The sequence below is a fragment of the Sceloporus undulatus genome, chromosome 6 (assembly GCF_019175285.1).
Source record: "Sceloporus undulatus isolate JIND9_A2432 ecotype Alabama chromosome 6, SceUnd_v1.1, whole genome shotgun sequence".
NCBI lineage: Eukaryota > Metazoa > Chordata > Lepidosauria > Squamata > Phrynosomatidae > Sceloporus > Sceloporus undulatus.
Window position 1 is genome coordinate 53,158,037 of NC_056527.1, and position 15,105 is coordinate 53,173,141.

General features: G+C 40.5%; 1 protein-coding gene across 1 annotated transcript in view; it reads right to left on the bottom strand.

Annotated features, from left to right (window-relative positions):
* Positions 1 to 1,171: 1,171 nt before the first annotated feature.
* The window catches only part of GASK1A (golgi associated kinase 1A), a 42,469-nt gene continuing 28,535 nt past the window's right edge, over positions 1,172 to 15,105 (bottom strand). The window contains exons 3-5 of the mRNA XM_042471101.1: positions 5,752 to 5,874; positions 2,566 to 2,669; positions 1,172 to 2,050 (exon numbers count right to left, since the gene is read on the bottom strand). Of these exons, the coding sequence (XP_042327035.1) occupies positions 1,840 to 2,050; positions 2,566 to 2,669; positions 5,752 to 5,874 (438 nt within the window). The 3' untranslated portion in view covers positions 1,172 to 1,839. The remainder of the gene's footprint in view (positions 2,051 to 2,565; positions 2,670 to 5,751; positions 5,875 to 15,105) is intronic.

Consider the following 15,105-nt stretch of genomic DNA (forward strand, 5'->3'; position numbering starts at 1 on the left):
GGCATCAATATCTAACAGTACCTTTATGAGAACCGATTAAAATGTCACAAAAGCGTGCAGTTCCTTTTGTAACAATTTGTCCAATCATGCTAAAGGCAATGTGTCGCTTTTTATCTCAGAGCTTTTCTTCTCATGGGCCATCTTTGCTTCTTTTTATAAGGTAGCCATACAATGTTATGTGCGAACTTGGAATAGTCACAAACAATACAAAGTAGGAGAAAGCAAATACTGGTTTGGTAGCAAGATAAAAGGTGACTTTGTCTATATGTGGTATAGGCGTAGAAAAGCAATTACGTTTTGAAAAATGGTGATAAGGACAACTAATTAAATGTTTCCATTAAATTTTATACTAGAGCCCATACTGTGCTCATTGAATTATGTTACATTAGCCATCCCACTAGAGAAACAAGAACCTGTTTTGTAATATAATCACATTCACAAATAATTTATTTGCAAAGATTTGGAAGAGTAATTTTAAAAAACAAACATCAGAACAAAACTAAAAAGAATGGGATAAACCAGTGATGGTCAAAATAACATCATTATAAAATCTATTTCAATAAATAAATTCATATTAAGAAGGTTGAATGGAAAGTGAAATTGCAGTACCTATGTATATATGGCCTCATTCTCACTAGATTTTAAACTGATTCGCAAATCGGTTTGGAGCTGTTTAAATGACCCTGGTTAACATTTGAACCGAATAACTGAAGCAATTCAGAGAGGGGGCCATGCGCTAGACCCATTTAACCTGCATCTTTTTGATGCTGATCTTTCCCACATCTTTTTGGATAAATCGATTCCACACAAGTGTGAACCAGATGTAGATTGGAATTGATTTACTATAACGCAGTAAGGGGTCGCCAGGTGTGGAAGCAGAAATTAACAACCTGCGTTTGCCCACACTTTGATCCTCATACGGAAGTATGTAAATGCAATTGCATTGATGGACAGAGAAAAATATTCCAGCTGAAAACGCTCCAAATTAAACCAATTCATTTGCCAATGTGAACTACAAGTGGGTTATTTTGAGAAAAGCACAGGAAACAGTTTAAATTGAATTGATTCATTCGTCAATGTGAACCACAAGTGACTTTGTTTTACAGCAAGAAAATGCGATTGGGGCAAATGTAGTGTGAACCACGCTCCACTGCCAAACCGATCCATCAATTCGGATCACAAAGTGATTTATTTGTAAGTGAGAATGAGGCCTATGTGTACATCCTGTGACCAGGGCATTAATGGTGGCTGGGAGTAAAGGACTAGGATGCATGTGGCAAGAAGATGACAAGTGTTAGAGCCAGCAATCTTCACAGAAGGCAGGAACAGGTCATCCTCACAGTAACCATTCATTACAAATCTTAGAGTTTGTAAATGTTACCTTTTTGAATGACTCCTCCCAGAGTAACCATGCTGGCTGGGAGACTCTGGAAGTGGTAGTATAGAATCATAAATGCTCTAGGCTCTGATGAAGGACTGGTACAGATTTTAAAAAATTGAAAAATGGTTGAAAACATGTTTCTTGAAAATCAGAAGAATCTTGAAGTGGCAAAAATCTTTGCAATTCAGGACTTATTCTGCAAAAATAATTTTGTGTGTCTCTGTGTGTGTTTATACAGGCAAAAAAACATTTTCTGTGCATTATGAATGTGAATAAACATGCAACAAACCTATGGGCAGTCAGACAATTATATCATGTTTATTTTTATTTCTGGATTCACATATGAAAGAAATCAAATGCTGGGTGTATTTGTCGGTGTCTTAGTGCTGAAGTCTTTTTATCTACAGGGCCCAATGTTCCTTTCAGTCAAGTGATTCTGTCACCTTTATGGCCAAAGTCTAAAGCAAGGAGTCTTCAATGACAGTCAAGTTGTGCTCTTGAATATACTGAAGCAAAATTTGCCCTCTCCTGTCAATGGTATGAAGCCATTGTTTAAGTCCTTCAGATCCACCCTGGTTTTCCCAGAATTCCTCATCGACATACAGTGATTGTAAAAGAAGATTTTGTAAGCATCCTGACTTCAGCACAGTCACAGCTGTCTTGGGAAACCTTATTATGAGCATTAAAACAAGAAAGAAGGGGGAGATCATCACTCAAATGCAGAATCTCATAAGCTAAGGCGATTAGAACATATGAAGCAATCATATTTTTGCTCTTTCAGACATTTAGATTCCTAACTTTTTATGTAAGGAAGATAGGAATTTAAGGTTAAGAGATTTTGCTTCATGCATTGGGCATGATCTGCCTGATAAAAAATCTAATTCAGATTACATGCAGAATCATCTTGGTGAGTTACACTGGCTTAACTGGAGCTTATGTTAGTTTAGGAATTTTTCCTGATATGCATGCACAGTGTCATCCACTACTTCCTTGTGCAATAGTTTCCCCAGTCTGATAGACATACTTTATGTATGAATAAGTATGGTTCCAATGCAATATTATTATTATTATTATTATTATTATTATTATTATTATGCAAGGTAAGAGGGAAATATTATTAAGAATAGATAGGACATGAAGCTTACAGACTGTTTTCCATAACACTTGCCTACCATGCATCTTACCCATCTATGCCTTGCAAAAGCCTGAAATTAAGTTTAGCTTCTGGATGGAGAGGCCTGCCTGCATTGTCAATAAATACCAAGTGGGAAGGCTGGCTCCTCCGGATCTGGAAAAGAAGAGTAAAATTTGGCAGTAATATGAGGACATGCGTGTTTATGGGATCAGTCTATATAACATCATGTTTTAGGACATTTGGACATTTTTGCTTTACTGTTCAACACATTTAGGGTTGCATGTTTCTCAATAACATCTCAGGCTGCAGAAAAGCAAGAAAAATGAGATCATGGAGGACTGAGGAACAGTGTTTGAGTATGATGAGGGCTTTTGGATCTACTGGTGAGACTTTTAGCTAAGCATGAAGTTGGACAGGCTTTCACAGCTAGGATTATTTCAGATGATTTTTCTTAAATGTATTGTTCCCTCCATCATTTTCCTTTGAGAAATATTCATTTGATTAAAAAAAATCAATAAAATTTTAAATCAATAAAATTTCTAAAAAAGAAAGAAAGGAAGAAAACAGGAGAATCTGTCAGGCCTGCCTGATATGTTTAACTAGTTTTCCACATACAGAAGGTAACTCTGACTCAAAGCCTATGCTGTGTTTATTATGTTGTATATATTATTAGTATTTCTAGTTATCTTTAACCTTTACTTAATACAGTAAATGTGAAAAATAAAAAAAAGAAATATTCATTTGACACTATTGAGAATTTGAATGACATTTAAACTTTTGAAAACCTATCCCCTTCTACACACAAAAATGGGGATACAAGAGGCCACTAATTGGCATTAACAGGTTCCAAAACTTGAATAAGTGGATTTCCTTTTAATATTAAGACATAACAGATTGGCCTTTTGGGGACCAGTGGAGAGTAGGAAGATTAGAGAAGCATCTATCCATGCTCTATACCCAGATGCAGACTGATAACATCTGCCAAGATCCATGGGGTGGGGGGCTCATCAAATGATGCCAATGATCTGCATCTGGCTATGAGTCATAGGAGATTATCACACAGGGAAAAGAAGAGGTTGGAGAAGGAATGCTCCTGAGATAATCATTCAGTTGTACTGAATCATTTCGCACAGCATCATGTGACATCCGTACTTGCCGTGGCAGTAAAGAGGAATGCTCCAGGAACATTTCATTCACAGGGAAATGTTGTGAATACTTTTATGATATCACATAAATCGCGCTATTGTGAAGGTGTTCATTGCAATCCATTCACGCAATTGAAGTTTTGTCGTCATCAATTTTTAAATTTTAGCCAGATTCCCCAAGGTGCTGTTTGGCAAGTTTAATTCCTGTGTTGCTTAGCCATCTCAAGAGAATTACATCACTAGCTGCTAAGAGAGTCGTTGCCCTTTCTTTTAAATACTGTATTCCTTGTAATGTTTAGCATTGCTAAAGTTAAGAGGAATTTAAGAACCCAAGTAACCCACTCTGATGTAACTGAAATCCATGCACGCATGCATGAACACAAGCATTTCCTAAACAATTGTGGAAAAACAACATCTAATTGTGAAATGCTAAAGGGCGATATAATAATATAATAATAATAAAAGTTTATTTATATCCCGCCCCTTGAGGTCAATCGAGGCGGCTAACAACAATAAAATACAATACATTGTAGATCAAAATTCCCTCCCCCCCTTAAAAAATTATTAAATCAATTATAATTAAAACCAACTAATTAAACAACATTAACACATACACATTATTACAAGACAAACAAAACAAAACAAAACAAATAAAACAGTAAACTACGGTAGCATTTCCAAGGAGGACCTTGGGGACTCTCATAAGAACAGGGTTCCTGAGGCCAGGGTTATCTATTCCAGAAAGGCCTGCCGGAAGAGATCCGTCTTGACAGCCTTTTTAAAGCTGTCTAAAGGTGTCAATTGACGGATCTCATCCGGCAGGTCGTTCCACAATCTGGGGGCGACAACAGAAAAAGCCCTCTGGGAGGTAGTCGAAAGCCTAGCTCTTTGAGGCTGCAGCAAATTCCTCCCAGAGGACCGGAGTGTGCGGGGAGGATTATATGGGAGGAGGCGGTCCCTGAGATAGTTTGGACCCAAGCCATTTAGGGCTTTAAAGGTGATAACCAACACCTTGTACTGGACCCAGAAACTAATAGGCAGCCAGTGGAGGGACTTCAATACCGGAGTAATATGGTCCCTCCTCGATGTTCCTGACACTACTCTGGCCGCCATTCTTGTTGCACTATTGCGCGATGGTGCAAAAATATATGGTGCCATAGCACGAAAGTATTGGAATTGGCAGATAATGCCATAATCATGGGAGGGTGTTGAAAATAAGCCGGGTTTGATCATCTCCATAGAGAGATACTTCTCTAATTCCCAACCAACCCAATGATCCATAGAACTGCCATTCAGGGGCAGCTACTCCAGAAAATCTGTGGGTCTTAGGGGAGGCTTTTGTTGCCAGGAATAGCAACCTCTGCAATAACAAAAAAAACATACCCAAGTCAAGTGTAACATGGAATTCCACTTGTGTATGGACAATAGCACACTACTGTACACTGTTATAGCGTCGTTATTCCACTTTAACTGTTATGGCTACCTCCTGTAGAAACCTTTTTGTGAAGTTTTGTGAAGCCTAAGAGCTCTCTGACTGAGAATTCTAAATGCCCCTCTCCCTAAACAGCAAATCCCAGGATTCCACAGGAGGCAGCCGTAGCAATAAAAGTGGAAAAATAATGCTATAACAGTGTAGTGTGATACAGTCCATAGTTACTAATAGGATATCAGCCAATGTGTACAAAACTCAGTGTGTAAGACAAGATCAGAGCCTGGAACAATTCCTTTTAGGGAAACTGCAACTTCCATAATCCTCCAATTGATACAGCCAAGAATTGGAAGATTCTGGGAATTGTAGTCCAAAAAAGGAATGTTTCCATTTTCAGGATGGATTCCTAAATCACTATATAATTATGCTATATTCTGCCAAGTATAAAGATCACCTTAGCAACAGAGGTCTCTTAGTCTCTCAGACAAACTTCAGACTTGTTCTTTTGCAATTACCTTCTTTCATCCCAAATATTTTATTGTGACATTTTACCTTATGAGCTAGTAGAGAAATACAGGGAAATGCAAGCAGACATGAGCATACCAGGTCATCAGTCACTGACTAAAACAGAATGAAATTCAACCATTGGGAAATAACATACCAAGATATGGACCAAAATCAGCTCTGTGGGGTTTCGGCATTTCTCATGGAGCATTTCCTGAACACAGGGCTCAGAAGGATCTGGCTGAAAACCACAGCAATATCGATCCAGGCGGTCATGGACCTGTGGAGAATGTGAGGGATTCAGAAGCATCAGAATTGTGTATCAGAGAGCAGGCATGGTGTAGTGATTTGAGTGTTGGACTACAACCGTGGAGACCAAGGTTCAATTCCCCACCCAGCCATAAAACCCATTGGGTGATCTTAGGCAAGTCACACTCTTTCAGTTCATGGGAAGGCAATGGCAAACCTCCTCTAAATAAATCTTGCCAAGAAAACCACAAGATACGTTTGCCTTAGGGTCACTATAAGTCGAAAGTGACTTGAAGGCAAGGCACACACAATGAACTGGAGCTTGGGAATAGCTAGCCACAAAACAAGTTACTTGTAATTAGCTCAATTTTTTTGCAACACCTAAGGAAGGGATGTGGTGACTTAGTAGTTAACCATTCCTGATGATCAGAAGATCAGATGTTTGGCAGTTCGAGGTCCGAGTGCTGCATGATGGGGTGAGCTCCTATCACTAGTCCTAGCTTCTGCTAATCTAGCAGTTCAAAAGCATGCAAATGCAGGTACAGTTGCCCCTCCTTTCTCGCGGACTTGAGATCCAAGTTCTTGATTATTCACGCAAGGGCAACCTCCGTTATCCTCAGTGGGGTGTACCCTCACTCTCAGGGGCGCGCCCCATTCAAGCCTATGGAGGACCTATGGGGCTTGAATACATACAAGTCTCCATTTTTTGGAAGTGGTCCAGAATGGATCCCCCACAAAAATGGAGGGTCGACTATAGATGGACAGGTACCACTTCTCAGTGGCAAGGTAACAGCATTCAGTGCAGTCATGCTGGCCACATAACCACCAGAGCAGTCCTCGGACTACGTTGGCCCTTCGGCTTAGAAACAGAGATGAGCACCACCCCCTACAATCAGTTACGACTAGACATTCATGTCAAGGGACTACCTTTACCTTTAAGGTAAAATTAAAGAACAGACCAGATGTAATATAAGGGAGAATTCAGAGCTTGGACAAAAATGGAGGGTTGGTGTTTTGCATGTGGGGTACACCCAATCCACTGAATGAGTGTGTGGAAGGAGAACAGAGATGTGCCAGCTTTTCTTTTGTGCTTTTCTTTTGCTGTGCAGTTCTCTCACATTTCCCAGACAAATGTCTGCTTGACATTCATCATCTGTACATATGGAGAGGCAGCACATCTGAGCAGGGCAGCCATATTTCATCCTACTTTACAGAGGTTAGTCCTCCATTTGAAGGTCTATAAGAGGACAGCTCTCTATCTGAAGATGCCATACATGTGCAGGGCAACCCAATTGAAGTCCAAGTCAAAGATAGAGAGCCATAAAGAAAAGGGGGTCATAAAGTTGTCCATCAACAGCATCTGGGATATAGAATAAGCAGAGCAGGCATATAGATCACCTGAAACCCCTTCACACTACCCATTATAGCACCATTAAAGGCCATACAGGTAGTTCCATCCTATAGAATACCAAGATTTGCAGTTGGGGGAAGGTTATTAGTATTCCCAGCCAGAGAGCCTTATTAAACTACAAACCTCAGGATTTCATAGGATGTTGTCATGGTATACTCCTGTAGTTGTGTAGTGTGAAAGGGCTCCTAGTCACACTATGTGGATGAAAGACTTCATCATGCCACCTTCAACTCTGAAGAAAGTTAGCATCTGGTGAGGTTTGAACTGTGGACATCTTAACTTCTTAGCAGCTCTTGTTAAACGTTTCTCCGTCTGATTTCATAACATGAGAAAGTGCAGTTATTTCACTAATAAAACTGAGCTGATATTCTCACCATTTCAGCAGAGAGCGTGTTAACAGAATATTTCCAACTGTGAGAGTTGGCAGTCATTCAAACCATCGCTCTGCTTTCTCGCCTTCTAGGTTGCCAGGGGAAATATTGACACCTTCCAAAAAAATATCCTAGAGCCTCCATGTCACAGCTGGTGGCAGTGAAATTGCTGTTCCCCCATCCATCCTTCCACAGATCTTCAAAGATTTCATTCTTTAGATTGGCAAGAAAGGGATGAAAACAATGTGTTACTTTGATTTTAATGTTGTCTATGGAGAGCAGGTAAAGATCATTCAAATTCCAGACTTAACAAAGCTATCTACATATGTGTAACCTTGCAGAGCTGGGAAAAATTAGAGGGACTAGAACTCCCTCTAGTTATAGTACAAAAGTAACTTTCAGTAGCTGTAGCACTTTGTGGCTATATGTTTGGGCTATTTAGAATGTTTGGAATCTGGTGGCATAAACATAGAGCTCTTTCACATGGAGGAGGCGAGTTTTATAAAAAAGTGATTAAAGCTTGGTAATAGCCCAATTGGGGGGAAGATTATCACACCCCAGTGCGCTTCTCCCATTCGTGTCAATTACATAAATTGTAATGGACATGTCATTGGGTAATAACAGGAATTTCCGTTATTACCCATTGGCGCATCCATTACAGTTTATGCACAGGACACAAATGGGAGAAGCACACGGAGGTGTAATAATCTTCTCTCCAATCCACTATTGCCACGCTTTAATCACATTTTAATTATGCTTGCCTCCTGTGTGAAAGAGTCCATGGCACAGTACAGAGCGCCAAAAAGAGGTGCCAGGGAGGCGCCTCTCTTTGCTCCGCAGCAGCGCTGCAGCGACCAAATTGCGCAACACTGCTGCACAGCAAGAAAAGCGCACAGAAGCGGCTCCTTTTTGCTGTGCAGTTGCGCTGCCGCAAACCACCAGAGACAGCACAATTATGTCGCAACTGTGCAGCGCTGTTTGGACGCTGAGCTCCTGCGACGTCATAGCTGTGCATGCTGTGTGAATGGTGCTGCGCAGCTGCGACATACTCGTCACATGCTAGGCTTGCAGGGCATGTGCACGCACCACCCCGAAGCAACCCTAGCACGTCACCATGACACCGCAAAGGGCCAGTATGTACCAGGCCCATAGTTCCAAAAGAATGACTTGATTTTTAGAAATCACCAAGATTCTGTTCCTAACAGCAAAAAAAACATGTTTCCAGCAGAAGAAAACTACATGAATGCTATCTTCTATTTTTGTTATTGAAGGAACTCTGTTTGTTACTCACTCAGCAGACCATATCTGAAACCAGGGACTTTCAAAACCAATTTAAAATATAGCAAGTTGTATACAAAATCCTATTGAATTCATGTAAGCCTTTAAGTAGGAGCCAGTGTGGAGTAATATTTTGAGTGTTGGACTACAACTCTGGAGATAAGGGTTTGAATCCCGTCAGCTATGGAAACCCACTGGGTGACCATGGGCAAGTCACACACTCTCAACCCTTAGAAAACTCTGTGGCCTTATGGTGTTAGGCTCATAATTTATGGCCTTAGATTCTCTATAAATCAGAAATTACTTGAATGCACACAACAACAAGCCTTTGAGTATACCTGATGTTGTTTCCTGAATCATGTCCCATCCAACTCACAAAACTGGAAGCCAAAAGAATCCATTTGAGATTTCCATCTTTCAGGAAGAAAATTCTTGCTTCTCTGCCCATCTTATTTCATAATGTCACATTCGCATCTCTTTCTGTCGATAAACCCCGCTATGCTCACTAAAGTCAGTCCATGGTAAAGCACATAAAGCAAGGGGTATGTGTGTCTGTTTGGAACTGGAATCATCTAGGAACAATGCAAGTGAAATATTTTTGCCACAGTACCTGATTGTAAACATGCTGATTTTGAAGCCAATCTGATTCCATTAAATGGAGCTCAGGGCCAAAGGAGTGCAGCCTCCTGCTACTGCGTGGTTTTAAAACTAAATGGACTCAAAGGAGGCTGTTAGGTTGAGCAGAGGAAAGTCCAAGGAATTGAGCTATTTACCATTTATCTTTCTAACTTCTCAAATTCCACGCACATACCACTACTTTTGCCACCCATTAAATAAGGGCCTTCTCAATGGCTACTCCCAATTCTGGAACTCACTCACTAGAGAGGGTAGAATGGTTTCCTTCTTGCTTTCCTTCCATAGGCAGGCAAAGACCTTTTTATTCTGATAGGTTTTTAGAACTGAAGGTTTTTAATGAAAGGATCTTTAAGAAACTGCTTTACTGTTTCAGAAAGCCAGCATGGTCTAGTGGTTTAGGTGTTGGACTAGGTGTAGGACTGTAAGCATGCTGATTTTGAAGCCAATCTGATTCCATTAAAATGGAACCACAGGGTTCAGTTCAGTGTCAACATCTCTTCGATCCATTGTGATGGAGCCATCCAGAGCAATGAGGAAATTAGGAAGTCATTCTATCAGCTCACATTAGCTTTAAAAAATAAAATAAAAATAAAAGTCTTGCATAGTGTTGGGAATCATGCAGTTGCTGCTGGATGAGGTCATTGACATCATCTCCCACAATTTCTCAGTACTGGCTGTATTAGGTCAGACTGCTAGGACTGTCATATTGAGGACAGAGCAAGCTTGTTTTCTGCTGCTCTGGAGAATAGAACACAGAACAATGGATGCAAGCTGCAATAAAAGAGATTCTACCTCAACATTAGGAGGAACATCCTGATATTAAGAGCTGTTCAACAGTGGAACATACTCCCTCGGAAAGTGGTGGAGTCTCCTTCTTTGGAGGTCTTTAAATAGAGGCTGGATGGCCATCTGTCAGGGGTGCTTTGACTGAGTTCCTGCATGGCAGGGGATTAGACTAGATGGCCCTTGAGGTTGCTTCCAACTCTATAATTCTATTATTCTGTTTGATTATATTCAATAATTCTAGCACTATGATTATGTATCTGTTAGATCGGGGTGGGAATCATGCAGCCCTTTGGGCCCCTTTTATGTAATATGAAAGGACTATACTTCCATGGCAACATCCTATTGAATCCTTGGATTTGCCATTTAAAGAGCAGTGTTTAGAATGTTCAGTCAGAGACCTGTAATGCCTCACCAAACTACAACCCCCAGGATTCCATAGGATGCAGCCATGACAGTTAAAAATCATATGGCTATAATCATATGGTGTGAAAAGCAATAGCATCACTAGGGTGTGCAAGAGTGTAGACCTCATCAGGTGACACCCCAGTGGGGCAGTACACCCCAAGGGACTGGCATGGCTACTGGGCAAGTGAGAAAGAATGCTTTCCCACTTAACCAGGAGTCATGCAGGACCTGAAATGAGTCCTTTGGAGGCTGCAATACTATCCCCCTCTTTAGCAGTGGGTTCTGGGTGGTTGGTGCCTTCAGGGTTCAGTACAGTTGCTCAAAAAGCAGTCACACCGGGTCTTGAAGGTCTGTCAGGAGGGCTACCTTCAGGGTCTGCCTGCAGCCATGGCAGATCCTGAAGCCTTTTCCTGGGAGGAGCTACAATGATATGGGTGGGTGGGCAGACGGAGGGGAGGGGAGGGCAAGTCAGTTTGCCCCCACCCAACCACCCACCCACACCAGGTTACACCAACCTCAGCAATGCCACTGGTGAAAGGGCCTTAGATGTTGATGGACTGCAGGTCCCAGCAGTCTGACCTAATATAGCCAGTACTGAGAAATTGTTGGAGATTGAGTCAGCAGCAACTGCATGATTCCCAACATTGTGTAAGATTTTTATTTTTATTTTATTTTTTAAAGCTAATGTGAGCAGATAGAATGGCTTCCTAATTTCAGGCTGGTTGCTGACCTCTAGCAGTTCTCTTAAATCAAGATCAAATTATCAATGGGATTTTTGGATTGTGCTGCTCCCTACTTTTCCTTCTGTGCAGACATGCAAATACATGAAGGGATGCTATGTGGTTATCGTGGAAAAGAACAGGTTTTAGATTCTCTCAGAACGAGTTGCTGTGCTCCAAAGATTTTATAATGTTTGTGAAGAGAGCGCCTTCTTGGTGGCTGCTCCCATCTTGTGGAACTCCCTCCCACAGAAGGTTCAGTTGACCCCCTCTCTGCTTTCTTTTATTCATCTATGTTTTAAATGTGTTTTTAACTTTATGTTTTTGATATAATTGTTGCTTAACTTTTTAAAAACTTTCTTATTAATAGATTTTTTTTCAGCACTACTTTGTTTCACCTTGTTGTAAGCCACCTTGAGTCCCATGCTTGGAGAAAGGCTTGATATAAATTAACTACTGTATATACTCATGTATAAGTCTAGAAATTTAGGCCAAAAAATTGACTCAAAAAAGCCTAAGTCAACTTATCCACGGGTCAATGTAAGTACTGTATCTTAACTCTTATTTAAAAGAAGGAACCATCCCCTGGTGAAAGGCAAGAGTATAATCTGTCCTGGAAGCACTGACCCCCTCTACTCTCTCATCCACCCAACCTTAAGAGTGAGCACAAAGCTTTAAGTCTGCTGGAATTTTGGAAGTTCTTTGACATTGTTTTGCTTTGCTAAGTTTAGGTCCTTTGTTACTGTATATACCCCTAGGTTTTACCCTCGACTTATCCAAGGGTCATATCAAAATCTATAATTTTGGTACTCAAATCTGCCCTTGATTTATACATGAGGTTGACTTATAGTCGAGTATATACAGTAAATAAAGTCAGTCTGTTTTCATTCCTCTGGGGGTCTCTTCCTTCTATTCCATAGTCCTTCAGCTTTCTAGGTATCCTCTCTCCCTTTGGAACAGTTTGCAGCGGACTGTGTTTTTTGTTATCCTTAACTGTATGTTTGTTGCCTGAGTAACTGAGTAAAACTTCATGGGATCAGCCTTACTAACATGACAGGACTGAAAATGCATTCCCATATGCGGAATTTTGTGCTGGCACTTATCCTACTAGGTATTTTATTTGCTTCTTTATTATTTTCTAAACTACCAGTTCTAGATTAGTTCAAACATAGGCAGAGGGTGGGGATATTTAATGTGGCCTTGCCTTCTTTTATCATATTAATTAATTGTATATAATTTGTAGATATTAAAATAAAAAAGAACAAATGAAGGATGGATGAAAGTATCGAAGCAAGAGTTCATTGAACAGGGTGTGCATGGGTGTGTAAGCAGACATACCGCTTGCACATAGCTACAAAGTAATTTCATATGGAAATTGTTCTCTTTTTTAAGGAATGGCCAGATGTTTTTTTAGACCAAGTCTTGAAAAGAACCTCTGTTTTATCATCTTGGATGGAAATACCAAATAACTGGGTCTAAATCATTTGGCACCTGAATGCACTAAAGAACTGTAAGCTTGGAGGCGTCTCTTTTCACAGAAGGATTCACTTAAAACAAACACCAATATCATGTGCCAAATACAGAGAGAGCAATTAAAACTGCACAAAAATCAAATCCCCTTCTGAAGGTTTTTCATACACTGCAAATTCCCGTAAGATGTTGGCTGAAATATGCGAAAGACTGTAAAGGGTGTTCACACACAGTATACTGCACTCTCTTTTTTAGGAGCCTCTTTTTCTTGGCAGGAAGCTCTGCTTTCTGTGGAGAGCTATTTACAGAGTGATCAGAATTATATCAGTGAGTCGAGGTATGAAAAAACAAAAATGACAAGTTGAAGGTCTTTCTATGAGCTGGGAGGGGGATATGATGGATACCAATCAATGCAGCTGATTTGTGGGAACCTACCCAAGACAGCTTGATACAAAGGAAGCTACAAATAATAGTGAGAATGTAGGAAAGTCCAATAAAAACATATAATAGTGGAAACTCTGTGTAATCAATAGAATTTGTAAACCATTCTGTAAGATTAGGAAATCAAACTCTTAACTAGAATGACAATTGACTCTGCATGAACAAACCACAGGGTTCAGTTCACAGTGTCAACATCTCTTTGATCCATTGTGATGGAGCCATCCAGAGCAGGCCTGGTATCCTTGAGGGACAACTGTTGTTTACAGTTGGGGTACAAATAATCCCAAAAAGGACAACAATCATACCTGTCCTCCTTTAATCTCCCACGCTGGGCGCATCCACCCAGTTTGATATCACTTTAGCCACTGCAGCTCCTTCCAACAGAATCCTTGCAGGCTGATGAGGTACTTAAAATCCTCTAATGCACCCAATAATTAGCTATAATCAATAAGCTACAGATTTATTGATCTCTGGCAGAAAACCATCACCAAATAACAAATCCCATGATTTTTTAGAATGGAGCCCATACTTTACATTATTTCATACATGAAAACTGGGACACATGTGACCAAATTGCATCAGAGGGGCCTGAACAGACAAGCCAAAATAAAGCTGCATCGGTTCACTTTGGAAGTGCGCTGTTTAAATTATGCATGCATGCTCTAAGTGTCCGGAACCCACGCCAAAGCCACACTCCAGTCCTAAGGACTGGGGCGCAGTTTTGGCACACCTTCTGGTTTCTAAAAATGTGTGTGGCATTTAAATAGCATACCTCCAAAGTGATCCAAAACAGCTTTATTTTGGCCTGTCTGTTTGGCCCAGAGTATGGTTGGCCAGGCAACAAGAGGTAAAACGTTATTACTGAGAAAGAACACACAAAACTACTATTGTAAGCCAAACAATGCCTGGAGTTTATGTACTGAGTTTAGGAGTAAGATTCTACCTCGTCATCTCCTTTCCCTCTTGTTGAGTTAACTGGATGCAAACTACTTTGGTCCTTTGAACTCAGTTTGCACCAATAGAAGTAATCTGAGGAAGAAGGAGGAAAATGGGAGAAGGAGAGAGCAACAGGACATTTTTAAAGGTAGCTGAAAAAAGTAGGACAACAGATGATTAAATAGAGCCATTTCCCTTCTAAGCCCTCATTCCCACTACCTTTTAAACCAGATTGTGAATCAGTTTGAACCAGTTCAAACGACCCTGGTTCCCACTTAATCCAAATCACTGAAGCGATATCGAGAGGGGAGCCATGCACTAGACCCATTTAACCCATGTCTTTTTGACACTGTTTTTTTTCAGCTTCTTTTTTGATAAATCGAATCTGCGCAAGAGTGAACCACATACGGATTGGAACTGATTCAAATTTTCCTTTCAGCCAGCTGGAATCGAATCATTTTGAATCAATTCAATTGTGAATGGGAACCATAAGTGGATTATTTTGGAGGGGAAAATGTGATTGGGGCAAATATAGTGGGAACCATGCTCTGCTGTTGAATTGATCCATTGATTCGGATTGCACACCAATTGGGAATGGGACCTAAATCAGGACAATTGGGGGGTATTGGAATCAAAGTGCTAGAATTGTATAGTGTGGATTCATCCAGTCTCCCTGGCAAAATATATCTTTGAGCACTGTGGGAAATTAAAACAGCACTGCCTCGTGCTGTTTGGAGCATTGCCTGGTACCAAATCTGCTGTGGTGACTAAACTGTCTTTCCTTATTTCTTTCCTTAAGTCAAAATACA